At 41.1% G+C, this 23,243-nt stretch overlaps 5 protein-coding genes across 12 annotated transcripts; 3 read left to right on the top strand and 2 right to left on the bottom strand.

Annotated features, from left to right (window-relative positions):
* Window positions 1-1,427: 1,427 nt before the first annotated feature.
* On the top strand, window positions 1,428-5,941 carry LOC116930017 (moesin/ezrin/radixin homolog 1). Its single transcript, XM_045170521.1, has 8 exons — window positions 1,428-1,683; window positions 2,049-2,228; window positions 3,738-4,012; window positions 4,093-4,176; window positions 4,390-4,536; window positions 4,614-5,340; window positions 5,469-5,624; window positions 5,716-5,941. Exons 1-8 carry the CDS (start codon window positions 1,666-1,668, stop codon window positions 5,878-5,880), a joined length of 1,752 nt encoding a protein of 583 aa, XP_045026456.1. The 5' UTR covers window positions 1,428-1,665; the 3' UTR covers window positions 5,881-5,941.
* A 329-nt stretch (window positions 5,942-6,270) lies between these two features.
* Window positions 6,271-9,296, top strand: LOC116930015 (protein white). The gene is made up of 11 exons (XM_032937360.2): window positions 6,271-6,507; window positions 6,633-6,692; window positions 6,788-6,956; window positions 7,030-7,268; window positions 7,333-7,491; window positions 7,551-7,631; window positions 7,695-8,186; window positions 8,250-8,381; window positions 8,448-8,676; window positions 8,752-9,023; window positions 9,095-9,296. The coding sequence occupies exons 1-11, from the start codon at window positions 6,505-6,507 to the stop codon at window positions 9,194-9,196; spliced, it is 1,938 nt and encodes a 645-aa protein (XP_032793251.2). The 5' UTR covers window positions 6,271-6,504; the 3' UTR covers window positions 9,197-9,296.
* LOC116933140 (trypsin beta) lies at window positions 9,287-13,093 on the bottom strand. Of its 5 annotated transcripts, none has more exons than XM_045170546.1 (10): window positions 12,323-13,093; window positions 12,070-12,229; window positions 11,860-12,007; window positions 11,684-11,788; window positions 11,470-11,611; window positions 11,244-11,397; window positions 10,987-11,105; window positions 10,766-10,900; window positions 10,380-10,698; window positions 10,100-10,322 (listed from the first exon to the last, which is right to left on the bottom strand). In XM_045170546.1, the coding sequence occupies exons 1-7, from the start codon at window positions 12,369-12,371 to the stop codon at window positions 10,994-10,996; spliced, it is 870 nt and encodes a 289-aa protein (XP_045026481.1). In that variant the 5' UTR covers window positions 12,372-13,093; the 3' UTR covers window positions 10,100-10,322; window positions 10,380-10,698; window positions 10,766-10,900; window positions 10,987-10,993. The 5 variants fall into 5 exon arrangements, with proteins under 5 accessions (XP_045026490.1, XP_045026489.1, XP_045026481.1 ...); XM_045170553.1 differs by having other exon boundaries at window positions 10,987-11,081; XM_045170548.1 differs by having other exon boundaries at window positions 11,253-11,397.
* A 143-nt stretch (window positions 13,094-13,236) lies between these two features.
* LOC116930018 (splicing factor 3A subunit 3) lies at window positions 13,237-15,531 on the bottom strand. Its single transcript, XM_032937364.2, has 10 exons — window positions 15,286-15,531; window positions 15,063-15,221; window positions 14,935-15,007; window positions 14,782-14,873; window positions 14,495-14,716; window positions 14,116-14,426; window positions 13,946-14,054; window positions 13,806-13,880; window positions 13,540-13,741; window positions 13,237-13,476 (listed from the first exon to the last, which is right to left on the bottom strand). The coding sequence occupies exons 1-10, from the start codon at window positions 15,427-15,429 to the stop codon at window positions 13,343-13,345; spliced, it is 1,521 nt and encodes a 506-aa protein (XP_032793255.2). The 5' UTR covers window positions 15,430-15,531; the 3' UTR covers window positions 13,237-13,342.
* A 400-nt stretch (window positions 15,532-15,931) lies between these two features.
* Window positions 15,932-21,854, top strand: LOC116930014 (moesin/ezrin/radixin homolog 1). 4 transcript variants are annotated; one of them, XM_045170506.1, is made up of 10 exons: window positions 15,932-16,087; window positions 16,784-16,926; window positions 18,143-18,322; window positions 18,460-18,522; window positions 18,827-19,101; window positions 19,182-19,265; window positions 19,473-19,619; window positions 19,697-20,417; window positions 20,547-20,702; window positions 20,777-21,854. In XM_045170506.1, the coding sequence occupies exons 2-10, from the start codon at window positions 16,915-16,917 to the stop codon at window positions 20,939-20,941; spliced, it is 1,803 nt and encodes a 600-aa protein (XP_045026441.1). In that variant the 5' UTR covers window positions 15,932-16,087; window positions 16,784-16,914; the 3' UTR covers window positions 20,942-21,854. The 4 variants fall into 4 exon arrangements, with proteins under 4 accessions (XP_045026441.1, XP_045026450.1, XP_045026437.1 ...); XM_045170515.1 differs by lacking the exon at window positions 18,460-18,522; XM_045170502.1 differs by lacking the exons at window positions 15,932-16,087; window positions 16,784-16,926 and adding an exon at window positions 17,540-17,777.
* The last annotated feature ends 1,389 nt before the right edge of the window (window positions 21,855-23,243 follow it).

The raw sequence follows: 23,243 nt of genomic DNA, 5'->3' as shown, positions 1-23,243 counted from the left end.
TTACTGATTGCCACTGTACTTCTACGTTCTACTTTATATATTTTTGTGCATGTATTTTTCGTGATATGCTTCACTCTCAATTTTTGGTTTCTACCTTTTTCCTAACTTTCTTCTGATGACTTACAGGTAAATTTTACTTCCCCCTTTAAATTTGTCATATTTTATTTGCTTTTATACAACTATTTCCACTTTGGCTTTTTAAATTTGTTATTGAACATTAACATTTTCTTTGTTATTTTGAAATATTTGGGTTAAATTAGCGATTAAAAATGAAAAAGATAGAAATTAAAGTTTAAAATAAATAAATAATTATTAAAAGTAGGATTTAATTATTAACACATACTCAAATGTCTTGAATGTAAACACACTTTAGTTTTCAGTCAGAATTTTTTCTAAGTTCTTAACTGAATCCTCGATATAGTCAGGAAAATGTAGAAACAATATTTTATCAAAATAGCTGAGTGGTTAAGGCACTCTGCTGCGGGAATCAGTAATATGTTGTCCCTTGTTCAATCCCCACCGAAAACTTTTCTATTTTTCCGTTTTAGTCAATGGTAGACTAGTCTACTATTATATTATATTCTAAATTCACTGAATTTCATTGTACATTTACAAGGGTTTCACTAGAAAATGCTTCGGTACTGCTTGCTTTATTTTCTAAAAGTTTTTTTGCTTCAAGTAATTCTATAGTATTTCTATGTTATTATTGTAAAAATACTTGTTCCAAAATCCTTTACTAATACTCGAGTTTTTTTATTGTATTACTTGAGTAATTGCCAAGTAAATTTTTACCTGGGACGCTTCACAGTGCATAAGAAGAAAGAAGAAAATACCGTACAGGGACAGCGATACGTCAATCGTCATCTATATCGCCATTACGCCACGACACATTAGAGGTGAAAAAGGAGGAGAAAACAAAGGACAAGCGAGGGCGAACAATTGCCTAACGAAAAGCGAGGTTATCTACCTAGCGGGATCGAAGGTCTTACTGCTATCGCCGCACCAAGGTGAAAAGGTCTTACGTGAGCCGAGTCTCACGTCGGGAAAACCCGTCGTTACATTAGACGTGTGCATTCTAAACGATAGAATTTCTCGGGTTTAGCATTACAACACCTGCTTTTCATGTCGATTGAGTTAACCCCTTCTATACGGGATCAACAATTAACAAGTAATTTACGACTGTTGTCGTTCGGCTTAAGTGGGTACGCATTATTTGTATGTCTCCCAAAGCTGCAGTAAAAAAGATAAAAAACCCAAGCTGTAAAACTATTAATCTAGAACATGCCTTATCGCAATACAATGCTATGACTTGTTCAATTGGGCAAACCGTGGTCTACGAACGGTTTTTCCATACATACACACACACGCGCAAAGGGTAGGGCACCCACCCAAATAGAGACTGAGGGTTTGACTATATACCCCGGCTTGCCAATGTACTAACTGCAGTCATTAGATATTGGTGTGTGTGTGTGCGTGTGTGGCACCTGTCGGCTCGTCTTTTTCTTTTCTCTCACGCCGATACGCGTCTGTGTTACAGACTAAAGCAATTTGCCTGTCAGTTTCTCTGTGTGTGTGTGTGTGTCGGTATTTTATGTGATTCTACCGTTTGAGGCTTGATTTTGTTTCGTGAAATTTTCCTTTTCTGGATTGGTTGTTGAATTCATCATGAGCGACAAGAAGAAGGTATAGCGAACGAATGAGAGAATGTTAATATATTTAGTGCTCCTTTTCTGGGGATCTCGTATGTAACAGGGTTTGGTGGGTTTCGTCGTGCCATTCCATAACGGACTGGCGCCGACGATAAGAGATAGGAAAAGCACAGACTTGACTCTTGACAGACTTGACTTTCTTTGGTTACGAGTCGGAGAGAAGATTAAAACTATAGTCGGTTCACGAAACAATGGGTCTCGACAGAGAATTGAATGAAAAGAAAAACGATTGGTTCGCTGATGACGTTCAACGCCTAGACACGAACGAATGAATTTAAACAGCTTTCTTACATTAAAAACTCAAAAGATCTTTTGTTTTGTTTCTACTTTTGAATGTAGGTCAATGTTCGGGTGACGACGATGGACGCCGAGCTGGAATGTGCCATCCAGCCGACGACAACGGGCAAACAGCTGTTTGACCAAGTTGCCAAGACAATCGGTCTCCGTGAAATCTGGTTTTTCGGACTCCAGTACACAGACAGCAACAGTTACTCTACGTGGCTAAAGCTCAACAAGAAGGTATATTGACACTAAATTTTTCTGCACGAATTTAACTAATTGCCTTGATCGTCTTCCTTTCTCTATTTATGAATTTTTTCTTTTTTAAATCATAATTTTTTAAATTCCTATTCAACAATCAACGAATGATGTAAAGCCCAACGATTGTGTCAAGGATATATGCAGGTTTATCTTGGGCAGAGGTTACTGCCAAGATCAGGTACACTTAACGATATAGAAAAAAAGATCAGATCTGCCGACGCTGATGCTATTTAATGTGTAGTAGGGGAGGGTGGGGCTAGTTGGTACAATTTTTTTATTTCTTCTCTGGTTTCTTTTATTTTTCATATTTTGACACCCAAAAAACTGTAGAAGAAAGCTCACATAACCAGCTTTCTCCTGCTATTTTTTTATTTGATCTACGTTGAAGAATTCATATCGAAATCAACGTTCAAAAAGCTAAAAAAAATTTGCCTACATGCCCCACTAACGGGGTAAGTTGACAGTGGTAGTGGGGTAAGTTGGCCCCATGTATTTCAAATACGGATTTCAGTGAAATGTTGATGTTGTAAACAAACTAGAATAACATTAAAATAAACAAAAATCCTATAGTTATTTTAGAGTGGGAAACTCAGAAATAAGATGTGATAACTTACATAAAGATTAATAGCCTTAAATGCAAAAAATTAAAAAAAATATACATAATTCAGGCAAACATTTCACAGTTGAACATCGTATAAAGTGAAACACATAAAATGTGCCTAATTTTGGCCTCTAATGCATACCACTGTTCACCATAAGTCATATCTAGCAAAAATTTGACTTACAATTCCCTGACATTTTGACAGGCCATGTACTAAACATATGCATGTATAATGCCTATGCCGACATTCCCCATGTTGCAATATATCAACTTGCCCCAACCCGGGGTTTATTCAAATAAAAATTTTTATTACTCCTTTATAATTGATTAAAACAAATCCATTGTTACAGTTTAATAGAGGACACAATTTTCTATAAAACAAATATTTTTTAAAAATTATATGCATGCCAAGAAAAGGTAAAATTGATGAATACCAAGCACGCAACTATTGTGGATTTGACGCAAAAAATTTCGTTATTTTCTATTTCCTAGACTATTTGGGATAAATTTATAAAACTTTGCACAAATGTGCGCACAATAACTATCTTTGACTATGAACTATTTCAATAAAACCTCTTTCACACAATTCTTCTAAATTAGGAATTGCAAACTCGCCCTCCTGCCAACTAGCCCCACTCTCCCCTACTACACTAGAGACCCTAGATAGATAAGCGAAAAAAAAAATGTATTTCGGCTCTTGTAGGCTCTCTTATCCCCATGGTATTTATAAGCCCTTAGATCCGCTTGATGTCGACACTGCTGTTTGTGTTGAATAGGTCGCCGGTTGTTGTTGCTGCAATACGTGTGCGTGTGTCTAACTCTAACTCGATAAATGCAATGTTTAATAATTTCTTTTTGGCTATCTTTGACGTATTTCACCCCCGCAGGTGCTGAATCAAGATGTCAAGAAAGAGAGTCCATTGCAATTCAAATTTCGGGCCAAATTCTACCCGGAAGATGTGGTGGAAGAATTGATTCAAGACATCACCGTGCGGCTGTTTTACCTGCAGGTCAAGAATGCTATCTTGACCGACGACATTTATTGCCCACCCGAGACGTCCGTTCTACTCGCCTCGTACGCCGTTCAAGCCAAATATGGAGATCACGATAAGGAACTGCACGCTTCCGGTTACCTGGCCAACGACCGCCTCCTTCCGCAACGGTAATGCACCTAAACCCAGACACCCATTCAAATGTCACTTCATTAATTTCTTCTATTTTATTTTTATATATTTTTTGTAGAGTCATGGATCAACATAATCTGACGCGGGAACAGTGGGAGGAACGCATCTCCACCTGGCATGTCAAGCACGGAGGAATGCTAAGGTGCCCCCCGGAAACCCAATAAGAACCGAGGGAGATGTTTCTGTGTGCTCCCCTCCCCCCCAAAAGCAAACCGCATACGCGTGTGGTCAGTCGAGCTGATCTCATGGACCGATTCGCTCGGTCGCTGACCGTTAACTTTTTCTTTTGTTACGCTGGAACTCGAAATAAGTATAGTGTAATTTTTTCTGACAAAAAATTTCTTTTCCTTTTCAGAGAGGATGCTATGATGGAATATCTAAAAGTGGCCCAGGATTTGGAAATGTACGGTGTCAATTATTTCAAAATCAAGAACAAGAAGGGCACTCAGTTCTGGCTCGGCGTTGACGCTCTCGGACTCAACATCTACGAAAAGGATGACAAGTAAACTGAAATTTAGATCACCTGCAATTTGAATCGATATTCGATGGAACATTTTTTGTCTTCAAAATTTGAAACAGATTGACTCCGAAGATTAGTTTCCCCTGGTCGGAGATTCTCGACATCTCGTTCAATGATCTCACATTTGTCATTAAACCCATCGACAAGAAGGCGCCGGATTTCGTGTTTTTCCCTACGCGTTTGCGCATCAACAAGCGCATCTTGGCCTTGTGTATGGGCAATCACGAGTTGTACATGCGCCGACGCAAGCCCGACACGATGGAAGTGCAACAGATGAAGGCCCAGGCGCAAGAGGAGCGCCGATCCAAGATGAAGGAGCGCGAGAAGTTGCAGCGCGAAATTCAAGCCCGCGAGATGGCGATGCGCAAACAAGAACAAGAATACGCCGACAGGCTCAAGTCGATGCAAAAAAAAATGGAACGCCGGCAACGATTCACACTCCTCGAAGCGCAGCAGACGATCCGTCGCTTCGAGGAACAGCTTCGTCAATTGCAAAAGGCCAACGAAGAGCTTGAAGTGTCGCAAAAGGAGTTGCACAACATGATGAAGAGGCTAGAAGAGGCCAAAGAAATGGAAGTGGCCGAGAAATTGAAGCTGGAAGAAGAGATCCGTGCCAAACAGGTCGCGGTCCCGCGCAACGCCGAGGAAGTTCAGCGCAAGGATGACGAAACGCGTCGTCTGCAAGAAGAGGTGGAAGAAGCCAGGAGGAGGCAAGAGGAGGCGGCCGCTGCCTTGATTGCTGCAACGACCACCCCACAGCATCAACACGTCAACGAAGGCGATCACGTAATATGTTTGGCCCGTCGCATTCCGCTTGTCACGTCGCTGTCGATAAACACTCGCCCCCCTTTATTTGCTTTAGTTTTTATTTTCAAATATTATAATCTTATCATGTTGTTTTAAATTCCAAACAGGATGAAGGGGAGGATGAGGAAGATGGAACTCCGAACGGTGACATCAGCGCTGGCAATGACTTGATATCAGAGAGCGACATCAACTCGATCCGCGATCCGGTTGAAGACCGGCTCACTCTGGCCGAAAAGAACGAACGTCTCCAGAATCAGTTGAAGGTATTTATCAATTTATATATTTATATAATTTATATAATTTTGTTTTTTAAACTTGTTTAACTAACGGTTTTTTAACCCCGTTTTGTTGTAGACGTTGAAGAAAGATTTAGCGGGCACGAAGGACGAGACCAAAGAGACGGCCATGGACAGGTTGCATAAAGAGAATGTCAAGCAGGGTCGCGACAAGTACAAGACGCTGCGGGAGATCCGCAAAGGCAACACCAAACGGCGTGTCGATCAGTTTTTCGATATGTAACATGTATTTGCCGAAACGCATCGTGTATATGAATTTTGTAAATAAAATTGAATTCGACAGACTCTCGTGTTATCTCAAGTGCTATTGCGCATCAGTGTTCCCTCTGGTGAGCTACAAACATTTGATGAGGTATTTTCCATTCGTATATATCGACTGACATCTGTACTTTACATATGCAAAGAGGAATCGTTGTGGGACCAATATGCAGCTACTGTTCCTCGATTTCGACATTGATAGCAATTGGGTTCTCTCTTTAACATGCCTCAGTTTTAAAAATCAGTCCGCGGTGATATCGTGCCGACAGTTTGTGGAACGCATTTGCCGCAATAACAGCAGGTGCAACCTATACCTGCTTTTAGTTCTACTCTCGCGTTGGTATGTATATATTTTCCTCGTTTTTGTTGTTCGTCATGTCTTATATCTATTGCTCCCATCTAGACTGTATTGCCAACCCATATGTTGGCCTTAACATGAAAATACAAAAGCGATTTCGATGCAATGAAATAGCAGCTTTTTCCCCCGTGCTTGCGATACATGACATTGTTATTTCAAAGTGCGTTTTGAACAAGTCCAGACAACACGCCAGCGACAAGTCGGAGCCTCGTAGTCAAATACAATTTTCCAATGGTAAATCACGGAAAGAGTTGACAATGTATTGAGAAAGTTAAACAGCCTTTTCGTGAGCTCCGTTCATTGTCAAGTGTCTTTAAAAAAACGAATGACGTTTTTTCCTTTCGCTTGTAATCTTATAGGAGGATATTTCGATGGTTCATAAAGAGACGTTTGTCAATCTCGGATTTGACACGGAGCAGGTAAAGTTAACGGACGCAGGCTTATAATCTACAACTAAGAAAATAGCATTGATGTCGCACGAGTCTAACAGTCCATATATCCGTGTAAATAACAGTCCGATTTGCGATCGAGCACGGGAGCCGGGCATCGCAATTCCACTTTGTCTTCATTTAAATCTCGGTCGGTGACTTATTCTTGGGAAAACATTGAAGTTTATGCAGAAGAAAAACGAACGAACTGCTTCACTCGTTCGCCTCAAGTTCCAGAGAAAATCCTCAAGAACGGTATGTCTAGTCTAAACACACTGCGTGATTTATAGTATGTAAACAAACTGAAATCAGTTTCAATTCATTCAAGTTACTGGATGCGTTGGGCCAGGCGAATTTCTCGCCATCATGGGAGCAAGTGGAGCTGGAAAGACAACCCTCCTCGATTGCCTGACCTTCCGGAACACGGGGAAACTGAAAATCCTCGGTCAAAGGCATCTCAATGGCGAAGCAGTTAACATTGAGACGTTAGCCCGACTTTCCGGATACGTCCAGCAAAACGATTTGTTTATTCCGACCCTAACTGTCAAGGAACATTTGAAATTTCAGGTAATATACAGATTGGACGTTTGGAAAGATGAGCATCGGAGTCAATCAACACTTTGATTGCCAGGCTCTGCTCCGCATGGATGAAATCTTCAGTTATGATGAGCGGATGGGGCGTGTTAATGAAGCGATTCAAGAGTTAGGATTGACTAAATGTATGGACACCGTCATCGGACATGCAGACATTTCCGGTGGCGAGAGGAAACGTCTGGCATTTGCCTCGGAGGTTTCATAAATAATTTGCATCCCCTTTGGGCCGTAATCGTTAAAAATCTGTTTGTTCAGACGCTCACTAATCCTTCGTTGATATTCTGCGACGAACCTACGTCAGGATTAGATTCATTCATGGCTTACAACATCATTCAAGTATAAATACATAAATACGTGATGTAAGACATTTGAAAATTCAATTTTCAATGATTTCAACAGGTGTTGAAAACGATTGCGCTGACAGGGAAGACGGTGGTGTGCAGCATCCATCAACCTTCGTCCGACGTTTTTGATCTCTTCGATCGAATCCTTCTGATGGCAGAAGGAAGGACAGCTTTCTTCGGTCCCGTACCTGATTGTTTGTCGTTTTTCTCCAGCCAGGGTTTGTCATGCCCGTCTAATTACAACCCGGCCGATTTCTACATTCGAACGTTGGCTACGATGGCGGGCGACGAAGCCGAATCCAAGAAGAAGATCGCCGAGATTTGCGATGTGTACGAATCTTCCGAAGCCAGTCGTCTCGTCTCGGCAACAGCCAAAGCCAATTCGACCAATTCAAATCCGAAAATTCAAGAGAGCGATGGAAACAAAGTCAATAATTCTCCTTACAAAGTCTCCTGGTTTGCCCAGTTCAAGGCCGTCCTTTGGCGATCTTTCATCACCGTGATCCGGGAGCCAACCGTTTTCAAAGTTAAAATGATTCAAACAATCGTAAGTTGATGGCAGCATAGTACCATGTCAATCCACATTTCACATGGAATTTCTGTTCATCAGTTTATTGCGGTTATGGTTGCCCTCATCTTTCAAGGACACGCCCTTCAATTCGTGAGCATTCGAAACATACAAGGAGGCTTTCTGATACTCGTAAGCAATGCGACTTTCATACACATCTACGGAGTTGTGAGCGTAAGTTCCTGAAAAGAAAAAACAAACGATGAACGTTTTAATGTCTAATTGTTTCTTTGTTCTAAGGTGATCACGAACGAAATACCAACATTTCTGCGTGAACATCGCATCGGGATGTATCGCACTGACGTCTATTTCCTGAGTAAAACGCTGGCAGATCTGCCCTCCGATTTCCTACTCCCTTTTGTTTTCACTTTGATTACCTATCACGCTATCGGGTTGAACGTGTTGGTCGCTAGGTTTTTTATCGCGTGTGCAATCATGATTCTCGTCACGAACGCGGTCACATCCTTCGGTATAAACGAATCGCTGGAGAGAAATGTGTGATGGAGTATACAATCACGTTTGGTTCTTTTTCTGATACATTTAGGCTATTTCGTTTCCTGTTTAATCAGTTCAACGGAGAATGCGATTAATTCAGTCACTCCGCTTGTGACTCCATTGATGTACATTGGTGGATTCTATATTCAAAACAGCGCTGTTCCCGCTTATCTGGACTGGATGCGCTACCTGTCTTGGTTCATGTACGGCAACGAAGCGCTTTCCATTAACCAATGGGTCGGTATCCAATTCAACGATACCGCCTGTCCCGATGGAGTTTGCATTGGCGAGCATATCCTGAACGATTACGACTATAATCCGGTCTGTTTTGTTTTGAATTTTACATGTTTTTAATCGTAACTGAATAATGTTCTGACTTTCGGATTTCCTAGGACTTTTATTATCGCGACATCCTTGGTTTGTGCGCATTGATTGTGGGTTTTCGCGTTTTAGCTTTCTTCGCACTTTTGCGCAAAACGTATGGGAAAGACTGAATATGTAGACTGTTCTTACCAATCATGTAGCCAAGTCTTGACATCATATCTGTTTAGATCACAATCGATTACGCATGAATACAATTCAAATTCTGCACTTTGGACTCTGTTGCGTATCTAGGTCACACAGTCCATTCGATTTATTCGTTTTTTAAAAAACATATTCTAAAGAATAATGAAGAGAAAAAAACAACTTTGGATACTCAAGTTATAAACGAATTGAATAACAATTACCAAAACACACGATTTGAGTAGGTCTACCAACAAAAGCGTTTCATCCAAACATCGTTTATCTGCTTAAACACGGGCAGCTGTAATAGGAGCGACGATTGTGGTCCTGATTGGCTGCTGGCCAGCTGTATTTGCTATCCATGAGTAGTAGACGGATACGCGGATGTAATAAATGGATTGAGCCTATTGGTTCTCCACCCCTAACCTAATCCTATTCTTGTTTTAATTAAAAAATAATTATCATTTTTCTCTTAGGTACAATTTGGTTTCACTTTCATTGGGTAGCTTGATGGACTTTGAAAAAATCAAGGGTATGCTCTTTGCAAACGATGCGAATCCTGACCGAGCCAAGGCTGTCGTTATTAACCTCCACCGTAGTACAGGTGGAGGCGGAAAGGAAGTAGGAAGAATTACAGGAGGAGGCGGAAAAGAAGGAGGAAAAAGTACTGGAGGAGGGAAATTGTTGACCTTCTCGGGGCAAAATTTGGACATGTGGCCTTTTGTTTGCACTGCAAATAAGGAAAAGAGTTAAGGAAAGAACTAATTTGATAAATTTATTAAATTAAACTTACCTTAATGCATATTTTGTATTTTAATTTTTCCCTCCGACCGGATTTTTCCTTTTGATGGACCGGCGATAGGCGATGCTGGACCGGCTTGGGTGATCCTGAATGGTGGCCAGGACGAGGCGTTGAACTACCTGGTCGAGGGGAGAAGGACCTGGTAGAGGGGATGAAGGACATACTAGAGGGGATGAAGGACCAGGTAGAGGGGATGAAGGACATGGTGGAGGGGATGAAGGACCAGGTAGTCCTGCCTTTTCACTTGCCACCAAGTGCCTCAGGACAGACCCCAAAAGCCGAAACCCTTGGCCCAGCAACGCCATAGCCTGTTCCTGATTTTAAAAGATTTATTAGAAAAATTAAAATAAATTAATACTACAAAATCTTACCGCCTGTTTCGATGCCATCGGTGGCATGATGGCAGGGGTCTCGACGGCCGGCGGCTCGACGGACGTTGGCATGATGGCAGGGGTCTCGACGACCGGCGGCTCGACGGACGGGAGGAAGATGGCCGGTAGCAAGATGGCGGGTTACTCTAAGTTTGAATCTTGTCCATCAGACAGCTGCTCAGGTTCCCCGGCCGAATCGCCGATGCCTAATGGTGAAGCTTCGCTGGCCAGCAAAGCCTCGCAATATAGCAAGGCTTCGCCGTCCAGCTCTACCTCACCGTTGACATCGGCTGGTCCGGCCTGTTCCACTGTAGCAGCCCTAGAACAAATAGTTAAAATACGTTAATTAAATTTAAAAAAAGAATTTACCTTAATTGTTAACTTACCTTAAATTACGTAGAAATTCCCTAATGAGGGACCTGCAGTTATTGCAGTTTGAAAAATCCGTCCATTCGGGTGTGTCGTACTCGACATATTTTAGCAAATATTGGACCTTTCGTCGATTTTCAAACTGCACAACCCTAAAAACGGCGAAGAAAAATAATTAAAAAACAATAAGATAAAAAAAATTTAAAAATGAAATTAAACTTGATAAAGTTACACTTACCTTCGGTTTAAACAATCCTCAACCTCGAATTCTTCGTACATGTTGTACATGTTGGAGGGGACTTGGTGGATGGGGACTTGGTGATTCCGCGGCATCTTGGTGATAGATAGTGAATGAACCTTGAGTTCAAGATGTTTTACCAAACCAAACCAAACCAAATTTTATTTTACAAGATGTAAAAAGCCGTCAAATAATGAGTTGCCATGAGAATTAAATTAATTAAAAATAAATATAAATAATATTAATTTACGAATAACCTCAAATACTTGATCGTTATCACCGACATAACGCCATGAGCGGCCGCTAGGCAGCCTTCCGTTTTGGACAAAATTCCGACAGCGGTTGGAACGTTGCCAAACATTTGAACAAGCGGAGATCCCTCGTCGTATTGACAGGGAGATCCAGCAGGAGCTATACGGGAAGGTGGACGATTTCGGTAGATGTTTAAAACTGTCCTTGGGGTTAAATGCAAATCTGACTTACTTGCAGTTGCGCTAGCTACAGCGCAAAGCATCGTTGAAAAATTGAATTTCGTGTTATCGTAAACTCCACATGTGGTTGCAGAATCCATCGGTAATAAGTCCACTTCGCCGTAGTGAAGATTGACAGATTCAAGTCCTCCTTCCTATTTTTGCATTTAAAAAACCAAATACCTTCACTAAAATGAGGAGGAATACTTGAAAATAGCTACACGTACGAATGTGGCGCCCCATCCCATGGCTGTTGCGGTCAGAGTATTATCTACCTCGTTATATGCAACGAAATCAACATTAACATAGTCAAAAACAATGTCTGCTGTAAGCTAGAATAAGATAAATAGGTTATGAAAGATAGTAATTATTATGTCATCGTATATAGCTTCCTTAGAATTACCATGATGAGAGCAATGTCGTTGTATCCGGTCGTGCTATTGTACAATGGTGAAGCAGTGATAGTGTAGACACTCATGACTTGCTCTTTAACATCTGGATTGATTGCATTTACTTGACCGGCAATAACTTTCAATTTAGATACGCTTCTCCTGCAAATGAATTGGACAGTGTATAGCCGTGATTATAGCGTTATTTAATTGTTTAAAACTACCCATCAATACACGAAGCCGTTGTGATGATCCATCTCGCACTGTAAATGAATCCATTGCAGTAATGGCGATCAGCGTCGGTGATTGACACAACGTAAGGGAACTGTCCAGGAGTAGCCAACGCCCCTCCGAAAATGCGATCAGCATTTGGAGCGGGTAGCGCTAGATAAATAGAAATCGATTTTGTATGCGTACATTTTGTGCTTGTTAATTAACAATAAATGAAAGTTGACCATAAAATTCACATAGACCTACCTGACGTAGCCGAGAAAGCAAAAGCGAGAAAAAGGATGTAGGACCTCATGTAATCGATTAGAAGTACCTTCTGAAAATGCCAATCACTCTCTGTTGTTTTCCTTCTTATTACCACATTATCTACACAACGTCAGTTAATCCTGATAAAATAACAAATGCTTTGGATCGAATTGTGAAACGTGATAATATTCATTCCAAACTCTCTTGCTCAACACGCCGTTTGGCTAAACTAAAGCATTTTTACATAGATTTTATTGTTACTAACCGTCATCCTCTCTTATCGGTCGTTACCTAAATTTCGAACATCATCACGTAGGTGTACAAGTCAAACCATTGGAACGTATTACCGTGCCGAAAACTGCTCTAGTCGAGTCTTCTATGGATCATTCTTTACTGAATTTTAGGGCTTCCTTTTTATATCTGTTCATTTGTTTTAAAATCCCTACAAAAACCCATGAAAGTTAGAAAAATAAGGCTTATACTAGTTTTTCGCTTTTCATTTTTTTCCCTGCGTGATTTAAAAGGTGAAAAGGTCTTACGTGAGCCGAGTCTCACGTCGGGAAAAACCCGTCGTTACATTAGACGTGTGCATTCTAAACGATAGAATTTCTCGGTTTCAGCATTTCAACACTTGCTTTTCATGTCGATTGAGTTAATCCCTTACGTACGGGATCAACAACTGACAAGTAATTTACGACTGTTGTCGTTCGGGTTAAGTGGGTACGCATTATTTGTATGTCTCTCAAAGCTGCAGTAAAAAAAGATAAAAAACCCAAGCTGTAAAACTATTAATCTAGAACATGCCTTATCGCAATACATTGCCCTGTCCAATTCCGCTTACAACAGCGAACGTACGAAGAGAAATTTAAAAGCCCTTTAAGCAAACGGACAAGAAACATTTAAAATGCGTCATATTAACTGAAAAAAACAAAATGGGACGACCTGTATTGAAATTGGAACTGGTGAGAAGATAAAATGCGCCAGAGTTGTTTTAGAATCATGTTCCATTCGATTTTTCATTTACAAAAGACCCTGTCGACGCAAATCTTCGTACGTTTTCTTAGGGATGACGTTGCCCATAGAGTCTTCGTACTCTTCTTCGTGATCGGCGACGAAACGTTCTGATGTCTTTTGACTCCTCAGCTTTGTCCAAACTACGTTTCGAAAAAAGAATGAAACTTCACGAGGGAAAAAAAAAAACAACAAAACAAACTTACGTGAAATGGCGTCTTCGATCCTTGTTACATTGGCAAAGTGCGCTGTGTTGGGAATACCCAAGCATCGCATGCCGTGGGCGTGACGCCATTCAGCAAAGTGACGCTGGAACGCCTTTGGGCCCTTGTATGTGTAGTTGCCGCAAATCTCGCAGTTGTAGCTAATATTTAAGCCATGCAATTTGTACAACCAATACGGAATTGGCTAGATAAAAGATGAACCAATTAGATAAACGCCGAGAATATTTTCTGTAATCGAAAGTGAATACCTTTCCGTCCCAACCTAGCGGCAAATTCTTGGGATTGTACGGTACGTCATCGTCTTCATCTTCATCTTCAGGGACCTGAAAATGTTATTTGACCAATCAAGTACATGCATCGTGCTTGAACGATTTAGGTATTCAAATACCTCGATAACGTCCTCTTCCTCTTCTTCTCGTTCACCATCTGTCCGGGCCTGTTTTCGTTCAACATTCTCTTTGGTGGCATGTCGTGGTTCGGACAGGATTTCGACGAGTCTGAATACAACACATTTTTAAAATAAATATTCCATTTTTAAAGACGAAAAAATGAAATTACTTGTAAACTTGAGCTTCTAAAAGTGCTATTTTCTTGTGTTTTTCGGCTTCTTTGTCCTGGTCGCTTGCCCCTCGATTTTTACCCTGGCCTTTTGCAAAGAGGGATTTATCAATTTCGTCGATCTGGAGGCCTTTTGTACCGAAAAGTCTCTTGGCACGGTCTTCGAGTGTGCCGCCACACTTGAGACCCAAAGCCATCAAGGCAGATTTCAAGCGGTCCAGGCCTAGTGATGCCAATTCTTCCCAAGATGAAAATGCCGATACATCAAGCGGAGCACCTGTATTTGCCAAAGCGCTTCCTGTTGTCTCTTTCTGAATATTGCAAACAAGTTGAATGCATTTCAGTGATCACATAGCACAATGGTAAGTTAGAACCTTACCGGCCATCCGGGGAATGTCCCCGCTGTATAGTCTTTTTCGAAATCTTGTTCGATTTCGCGGAAAAGATTGTCAAGGTCCATGACTGGTTTCACCCGTGCAACGTAATCGACCAGATAATCTACTAAGCTTTGGAGATAATAGCGGTATTCGCCATTCTTTTTCTCTCGAGGAATATCAAACAGACGGTCAAAAATGTTAAGGTAATTGATATAATCCACTTTCTATAAAAGAACAAATTTTTTTTTTAGTTGTTATTATGGAAGGTTTACTTTTAGAATATCCTTACTGGAATTCCTTTCAAGTTGATGTATTTCACATAGCTTTCGTGAAGATCTAGATATTTGCCGTAACCTTCTTCATCAGTGAAATCTACCAAATCTAATGCACAAAATAGGTTATTCTTGTTACAAAGTACACTACCTAAAAAAAAGCAACTTACTGTTTGTTTCATCAGCTCCACTTTCCCGTTGTTTTGCAAAATCATCAAATTCCATTGACATAGGTACTGCGATCTGAAATTCAACATTTTTTAGAAATAGAAATAATTGTTGGAAAAAAATTTTATACCTCGTTAGGATGCTTTTTGTAGAATTCTTTGATCTGCTTTAGTCTGTTATAGAACTCTACAAACTCATTGGGACCAGAGAGGAGGGCGACCTCTTCTTTTCGCTGGCCATCCTTGTCTTCATAGATTTCTTTCAAAACTCTTGTGCTTTCCAAATACCTCTGCATAAAAGAGAGAAGAGACATTAAAGTTTATTCGGGACCCATAATGTTAAAGTTTACGTACGTCAAGCAAGATCTTTTGCCTGTGCTCTGAATTGATTATCTCCCTTTGCGTGGTTTTTTTAAAGATTGTTTCCTTAACCATAGAGTCAACGATACGCTCTTTTTCTTCATGGTACCTCCTCTGCTGCTCCAGCAAAGTCTCCATTGAAATTAACGGATTTAATTGTTTAATAAAGTAAAATTTAAACACGCCGGTATTACAAGAGAAAAATCACAATGCTTTGGCTTGGAAAACAAACTGGTGGCAATTGCGTGTACTAGTGCTATTGATCGATTATTAATTTCGTATTATCATTTTTTTTTTTGCATTATTTAACCATTGATTGTGTATTATTTCATCACTGTGAATCAACAAATTTGTGTTCAATTCATAGAGCAGGAATGCATTACTTAAGATAAGAACGAATTTTTTATATTCAAAACTAATGAAGATTTATCAGGTCAGGGCAGGGGTTCACTGAGGAATTAACTTGTAATGCATTACACGCTAAATTTGAAGCAATCAGTCATCCTTGTATATTAACAAATCTTGATCAGAAAAACAAAATTATCTAAAACAAAAGTTATTTTCTTTAGGAATTTTCACGTCAGGTTATTAAAAGACTTAGTGTTTATTCGTCTCGCCAGAGGGGTGGAGCGAAGTCTTTGAAAAACGGAAAAAAAAAATTAAAAAAAGTTGAGGTAGCCATATTGACGGCTACGAGAGGGGAGGATCTCTTCTGGGCCAACGGTCGTAGCGCCGATTTCAGCAGTGCGTTAAAAGTGGTCACCCCAATAGAGTGGTTTTCACGTCAACGCAACAGGTACTTATTTCGATTTTATTCTATTCAGTTTTAGTTATTTAACATTTTTCTAGCTGTTTTCCGCACATGCAAACCGAAAAGAACTTGATGTTTGTTTATCAGGTGGCTCTCGTTCAAACAATAGGCGTGGTGTATGTGTTTCTCAAGTGGTGTTTGGTGTATTCGCCATTGGGAATCGTGAAAATCGAAAACGATTCGGCGTCTGACTCGAGTGCTTGCCTTAAGCTATCCCCTCCCTTATTTTCATCCATATCCTATCAATGACATTCACACCTATGTTAAAAGATAGGTTTCTGAATGAATGCTCATCTCTTTAGACTCTGACCGGACCAGCCATGACATCACCTTTCCTATCTCGTAGCATACCAACCCAAATACTTTCTGAATTCCCTTAATTTTAACTCTGAAGCAAACAGTCTTTGTTTCGATGAACCTACTGCAGATTGAGATGCAGTCGTTAAAAGTATGACTCATAGAAAATCAATTTGTGCCAAATAGACAGGACATGTTCAAAGTCACTCTGGTTTTGACAGCTTACATGTATGTAGAATCCAAAGCCCATCAATCTAGTTGTGTGCCCACATGCTGACCATCTGTGTGCTTTATTTGTTGACCATATGCTATTGAATCTCTTCTACACCACTGCCCCATTCTGTCTGACATTAATTTCTTCCTGTTGTCTTTCTCCAAATCCAGGTTTTCCGTGCGTGCTGTCCGCGCGAGCGTGAGTTTGCAGAAGAAGAGCCCGGCTTTCGACTCTCCAAACAAGAGGCAGACGTCGACGAGAACAAGCAGCAAAAAACCAAGAGCAAACAACATCATCCAACATGCCGAAATCGGTGAGTTGTGTATAGTGACGTAAGATGCTGCCAATTTTAGCACTTTGGGTCATGTGACGGTGTGAGCCTTTTTAAGCAGACCTCGTGACTTCTTAACATACGCAAGCAGATCGTAGGATGTGAAAAAAGAGTGGGTAGTTGTGGATGGGGTTGCAATTGTTGCTTCAGCTTTTGAAATGTCTTGGTCCGTGGTTCAAGTGCCCACGGTCGCCTGTGTTATTTCTCTCTCAACCGAACACACAAATCAAAATACGGGCATTGCGTGTCCCCGAATCCGTCTGTTTTTGTCCATTATTTTCTTTGATGATTCAATCGAGTAAGCATTCTTCGCTTTTTCCCCTACGACCAAGAATTTTTCCACGATAAAAAAGAAACTGGTGGGTGGGTGGGGGTTGTGGGGGAAAAGCGATTACGCAGGGCGGAAATTTCTTTTCTAGCGCGTCACCGCCAACACCGGAGACGAAAGAGATGACTTGTTCAATTGGGCAAACCGCGGTCTACGAACGGTTTTTCCATACACACACACACACACACGCGCAAAGGGTAGGGCACCCACCCAAATAGAGACTGGGGGTTTGACTATATACCCCGGCTTGCCAGTCTACTAACTGCAGTCATTAGATATTGGTGTGTGTGCGTGTGTGTGTGGCACCTGTCGGCTCGTCTTTTTCTTTTCTCTCACGCCGATACGCGTCTGTGTTACAGACTAAAGCAATTTGCCTGTCAGTTTCTCGGTGTGTGTGTGTGTGTCGGTATTTTATGTGATTCTACCGTTTGAGGCTTGATTTTGTTTCGTGAAATTTTCCTTTTCTGGATTGGTTGTTGAATTCATCATGAGCGACAAGAAGAAGGTATAGTGAACGAATGAGAGAATGTTAATATATTTAGTGCTCCTTTTCTGGGGATCTCGTATGTAACAGGGTTTGGTGGGTTTCGTCGTGCCATTCCATAACGGACTGGCGCCGACGATAAGAGATAGGAAAAGCACAGACTTGACTCTTGACAGACTTGACTTTCTTTGGTTACGAGTCGGAGAGAAGATTAAAACTATAGTCGGTTCACGAAACAATGGGTCTCGACAGAGAATTGAATGAAAAGAAAAACGATTGGTTCGCTGATCACGTTCAACGCCTAGACACGAATGAATGAATTTCAACAGCTTTCTTACATTAAAAACTCAAAAGATCTTTTGTTTTGTTTCTACTTTTGAATGTAGGTCAATGTTCGGGTGACGACGATGGACGCCGAGCTGGAATTTGCCATCCAGCCGACGACAACGGGCAAACAGCTGTTTGACCAAGTTGTCAAGACAATCGGTCTCCGCGAAATCTGGTTTTTCGGACTCCAGTACACAGACAGCAAGAGTTACTCTACGTGGCTAAAGCTCAACAAGAAGGTATATTGACACTACTTTTTTCTGCACGAATTTATATAATTGTCCTGATCGTCTCCCTTTCTCTATTTATGCATTTTTTTTTTTAATTATTCATAATTTTTTAAATTCCTATTCAACAATCAACGAATGATGTAAAGCCCAACGATTATGTCAAGGATATATGCAGGTTTATCTTGGGCAGAGGTTACTGCCAAGATCAGGTACACTTAACGATATAGAAAAAAAGATCAGATCTGCCGACGCTGATGCTATTTAGTGTGTAGTACTACACTAGAGACCCTAGATAGATAAGCGAAAAATAAAAAAATTTATTTCGGCTCTTGTAGGCTCTCTTATCCCCATGGTATTTACAAGCCCTTAGATCCGCTTGATGTCGACACTGCTGTTTGTGTTAAATAGGTCGCCGGTTGTTGTTGCTGCAATACGTGTGCGTGTGTCTAACTCGATAAATGCAATGCTTAATAATTTCTTTTTGGCTATCTTTGACGTATCTCACCCCCGCAGGTGCTGAATCAAGATGTCAAGAAAGAGAGTCCGTTGCAATTCAAATTTCGGGCCAAATTCTACCCGGAAGATGTGGCGGAAGAATTGATTCAAGACATCACCGTGAGGCTGTTTTACCTGCAGGTCAAGAATGCTATCTTGACCGACGACATTTATTGCCCACCCGAGACGTCCGTTCTACTCGCTTCGTACGCCGTTCAAGCCAAATATGGCGATCACGATAAGGAACTGCACGCTTCCGGTTACCTGGCCAACGACCGCCTCCTTCCGCAACGGTACTGCACCTAAACCCAGACACCCATTCAAATGTCATCCAATTTATTTCTTCTATTTTCTTTTTATATATTTTTTGTAGAGTCATGGATCAACATAATCTGACGCGGGAACAGTGGGAGGAACGCATCTCCACCTGGCATGCCGAGCACGGAGGAATGCTAAGGTACGGAAACCCAATAAGAACCGAGGGAGATGTTTCTGTGTGCTCCCCTCCCCCCAAAAGCAAACCGCATACGCGTGTGGTCAGTCGAGCTGATCTCATGGACCGATTCGCTCGGTCGCTGACCGTTAACTTTTTCTTTTGTTACGCTGGAACTCGAAATAAGTATAGTGTAATTTTTTCTGACAAAAAATTTCTTTTCCTTTTCAGAGAGGATGCCATGATGGAATATCTAAAAGTGGCCCAGGATTTGGAAATGTACGGTGTCAATTATTTCGAAATCAAGAACAAGAAGGGCACTCAGCTCTGGCTCGGCGTTGACGCTCTCGGACTCAACATCTACGAAAAGGATGACAAGTAAACTGAAATTTAGATCATCTGCAATTTGAATCGTTATTCAATGGCACATTTTTTTTCTTCAAAATTTGAAACAGATTGACTCCGAAGATTGGTTTCCCCTGGTCGGAGATTCGCAACATCTCGTTCAATGATCGCAAATTTGTCATTAAACCCATCGACAAGAAGGCGCCGGATTTCGTGTTTTTCGCTCCGCGTTTGCGCATCAACAAGCGCATCTTGGCCTTGTGTATGGGCAATCACGAGTTGTACATGCGCCGACGCAAGCCCGACACGATTGAAGTGCAACAGATGAAGGCCCAGGCGCAAGAGGAGCGCCGATCCAAGATGAAGGAGCGCGAGAAGTTGCAGCGCGAAATTCAAGCCCGCGAAATGGCGGAGCGCAAACAACAAGAATACGCCGACAGGCTCAAGTCGATGCAAGAAGAAATGGAACGCCGGCAACGCGAACTGCTCGAAGCGCAGGAGACGATCCGTCGCCTCGAGGAACAGCTTCGTCAATTGCAAAAGGCCAAGGAAGAGCTTGAAGTGTCGCAAAAGGAGTTGCACAACATGATGAAGAGGCTAGAAGAGGCCAAAGAAATGGAAATGGCCGAGAAATTGAAGCTGGAAGAAGAGATCCGCGCCAAACAGGTCGAGGTCCAGCGCATCGCCGAGGAAGTTCAGCGCAAGGATGACGAAACGCGTCGTCTGCAAGAAGAGGTGGAAGAAGCCAGGAGGAGGCAAGAGGAGGCGGCCGCGGCTTTGATTGCTGCAACGACCACCCCACAGCATCAACACGTCAACGAAGGCGATCACGTAATATGTTTGGCCCGTCGCATTCCGCTTGTCACGTCGCTGTCGATAAACACTCGCCCCCCTTTATTTGCTTTAGTTTTTATTTTCAAATATTATTATCTTATCGTGTTATTTTTAAATTCCAAACAGGACGAAGGGGAGGATGAGGAAGATGAAACTCCGAACGGTGACATCAGCGCTGGCAATGACTTGATATCAGAGAGCGACATCAACTCGATCCGCGATCCGGTTGAAGACCGCCTCACTCTGGCCGAAAAGAACGAACGTCTCCAGAATCAGTTGAAGGTATTTTTCAATTCAATTTTTAGATTTTTTTAAACTTGTTTAACTAACGGATTTTTAACCCTGTTTTGTTGTAGATGTTGAAGAAAGATTTAGCGGGCACGAAGGACGAGACCAAAGAGACGGCCATGGACAGGTTGCATAAAGAGAATGTCAAGCAGGGTCGCGACAAGTACAAGACGCTGCGGGAGATCCGCAAAGGCAACACCAAACGGCGTGTCGATCAGTTTGAAAACATGTAAAACTCTTCGGCTAAAAACAAAAGAAAAAAAACGGCATGCCACACACCACAGGCCGAATGTGTTTGTCTCGTCTTGTTGTTGAATTTTTTTTTTTTTCTTTGTGGGTTTGTTTATTCGTTTTCTTATTTCCACGCCTTTTTTTTTTTCTTTTTCTTCTTCTTCTTCTTCTCCCGGGTTTGAGAAGAGAGTGCTTTTCTTATAAATTCATCCCCGGCGCAAATGGATGGGACTAGACAACAAAACAAAACAAAAACGAAGGGGGTCAACCAAAAGGGGAGACAAACGATTCCGGAGAAAAAAGCTTCCATGTAGGTTTTGTTTACACAAAAAAAAACAAACAGCTCTTTTCGAAAAAAGGCTCTGGGTGCCAGCGCTATCCCCTCCCTGCTTAAAAAATGGAAAAGAAGAATCACACTGGAGAAGAAATAGTTGAGATAGAAGGAGAACGACGATCAGTTACACATTCGACCTGGTGTGAACATATTATATTATGCCTTAAAACAATCAATGATGTGAATTTTTCTCTTTTGGTCTTAACTCTACTGTCTCACCTACCCTACACACATACACACACACACAATCCATCATTTGTTATCTCTGCTATTGTTTATAATCTGTCATCATATTTTTCTTTCTAGACCTTTTTTTTTTTTTGTTTCCCTTTCTTTACCCTTTTTTTCCCTCTAGAAAAAGAAAAGAGAAGCCTTAATTCTAAAAGTCTGTCATGTTGTGCCTGGACGAATGCAACAATTGCTTTCCCAAAAAAAAAAATCGAAAGAAATAGTGGCTTACTTAAATCGTATCTTTTTTTTTTTTCCCCTGCCTTATTCGATTATAATCATTTTCTTACAGTTTTTATTTTTAAATACTTTGGGGAAATTGAATATCTGGGGCTGAAAGTAAACGAGAAAAAGGAAAAAAAAAGTTAATTTGTTATTTACGAATCGAATTTCCGGCATCTAAAAGTGTTTGGTAACGGGAATTGTGCTGGATCGTTGTAATAACGTAACGTGTTCATTCTTCCCCATATGTTGATAATGGCCTGCATTCCGTTTCAGAAAAGAAGAAAGCAAAACAAATCTGATGAATGGCTGTTGACGTTCTCTCGTGTCCCGCATCTTCCATCTTTTTGCATCTCTTTTTCTTCCTCCATTCTCCTTTTGCCTCTTCATTGTTTTTGTTCCAAAAACTTTTCCATCTTCGTATTTTTCATTGCTTTGTTTTTGTTTGTCTTTTTTTTTTTCAATTTTTTTAAGGCCCAGTAAATGAATAAAACGAAAACAAATAATACAAAAAAATAATAATTTGCTTCACTGTGATCTTGATTCATAAGCTGTCTATTTGGTACAGACATCTTTGCCTGGCACCATCTTGTTGAGAGTCACGGCATCCGGGTGATTGCACATTGGCTAAAATAGCACGATTTTACAACTAGTGTTTTCACGACAGCCAAGGTCGCCCGGTGTTTTCCAGTATTAGTGGTAAATGGTCTTGGCACTGTTTTATTTTTGCTTTAGAACGTGTTTTGAACGAAACACTGGGGGGAAAAAATGAACGGTCAAAGTCTACAAGAGCCGGGGTATCTTGATTACTGATGTAAATCGTAAAAACATTTACAGTTCCGCCCTTAGAAAAAACCGGATGTATCACGACCACACTCTTTGTTCGTGATTTTACAGTTTGTTTGTTTCCATTTTTTCTTAATTATAGATATCTAAACAAAAGGATTACAACTGGCGCCATTAAACGTGCATGCAACCTGTCATAGCAGACAACATCAGCCCATTATCAGTTACGAAAAAATCAGGTGGTGAAAGACGCGCCATTGCGATGAGAGATGAGCTGGCAGATTACGTGTGTCGATTCAAAAACTGAGTTTAATTATAGTTAGCAGTCTAAGTTGTAGAGAAAACCATTAAAGTTTTTTACTTACGCATCCATGTCAGTGTCATGGAACGATTAGGAGTAGATTGTCTCGAGACGTTAAACTTTGGCCTCTAGTCTACTGGCACGTGGTGAACAAATAGTGAATTTTCCAAGGAAAAGCTGCAGTAGCAGCGTAGAGGCCAAGAATAAACAGGTAAAAAAAAAAAAAAAATTCAAGTAATTAATGAAGGCTGCAACTATTGTTCTTTCTTGAACAGAGTCAGCATTGTGTTTTCAGTCCATGCTTTGTATCTGGCTGACGAATCAAACTTCAAACCACAATGGCACTGGGTCTTACATGCCAGCTGTGTTACAGATCTTGTTCAAAGGTTTTCCAAGTTTGATTAACAACTAGGGATGTTGAGTAGTTTCAGCG

This window comes from Daphnia magna, linkage group LG1 (assembly GCF_020631705.1).
Source record: "Daphnia magna isolate NIES linkage group LG1, ASM2063170v1.1, whole genome shotgun sequence".
In the NCBI taxonomy this organism is placed as follows: Eukaryota; Metazoa; Arthropoda; class Branchiopoda; order Diplostraca; family Daphniidae; genus Daphnia; species Daphnia magna.
This window is presented reverse-complemented; position numbering and strand designations above follow the sequence as displayed.

Excerpts from the sequence above, each read along its gene's own strand:
- LOC116930017 (XM_045170521.1), top strand. Across the intron at positions 4,177-4,389 it reads AAGCACGGAGGAATGCTAAG|AGAGGATGCTATGATGGAAT; the intron begins GTGCCCCCCGGA and ends TTTCCTTTTCAG. Across the intron at positions 5,341-5,468 it reads ACGTCAACGAAGGCGATCAC|GATGAAGGGGAGGATGAGGA; the intron begins GTAATATGTTTG and ends AATTCCAAACAG.
- LOC116930015 (XM_032937360.2), top strand. Across the intron at positions 7,632-7,694 it reads TGGCTTACAACATCATTCAA|GTGTTGAAAACGATTGCGCT; the intron begins GTATAAATACAT and ends TGATTTCAACAG. Across the intron at positions 8,187-8,249 it reads TTAAAATGATTCAAACAATC|TTTATTGCGGTTATGGTTGC; the intron begins GTAAGTTGATGG and ends TCTGTTCATCAG.
- LOC116933140 (XM_045170546.1), bottom strand. The coding sequence starts at position 12,371 with ATGAGGTCCTACATCCTTTTTCTCGCTTTTGCTTTCTCGGCTACGTCA. Across the intron at positions 11,789-11,859 it reads ACGACATTGCTCTCATCATG|CTTACAGCAGACATTGTTTT; the intron begins GTAATTCTAAGG and ends ATCTTATTCTAG. Across the intron at positions 11,612-11,683 it reads TGGGATGGGGCGCCACATTC|GAAGGAGGACTTGAATCTGT; the intron begins GTACGTGTAGCT and ends ATGCAAAAATAG.
- LOC116930018 (XM_032937364.2), bottom strand. The coding sequence starts at position 15,429 with ATGGAGACTTTGCTGGAGCAGCAGAGGAGGTACCATGAAGAAAAAGAG. Across the intron at positions 14,717-14,781 it reads TCAACTTGAAAGGAATTCCA|AAAGTGGATTATATCAATTA; the intron begins GTAAGGATATTC and ends GTTCTTTTATAG. Across the intron at positions 13,477-13,539 it reads GATCGAAGACGCCATTTCAC|TTTGGACAAAGCTGAGGAGT; the intron begins GTAAGTTTGTTT and ends TTCGAAACGTAG.
- LOC116930014 (XM_045170502.1), top strand. Across the intron at positions 19,266-19,472 it reads GAGCACGGAGGAATGCTAAG|AGAGGATGCCATGATGGAAT; the intron begins GTACGGAAACCC and ends TTTCCTTTTCAG. Across the intron at positions 19,620-19,696 it reads ATCTACGAAAAGGATGACAA|ATTGACTCCGAAGATTGGTT; the intron begins GTAAACTGAAAT and ends AATTTGAAACAG.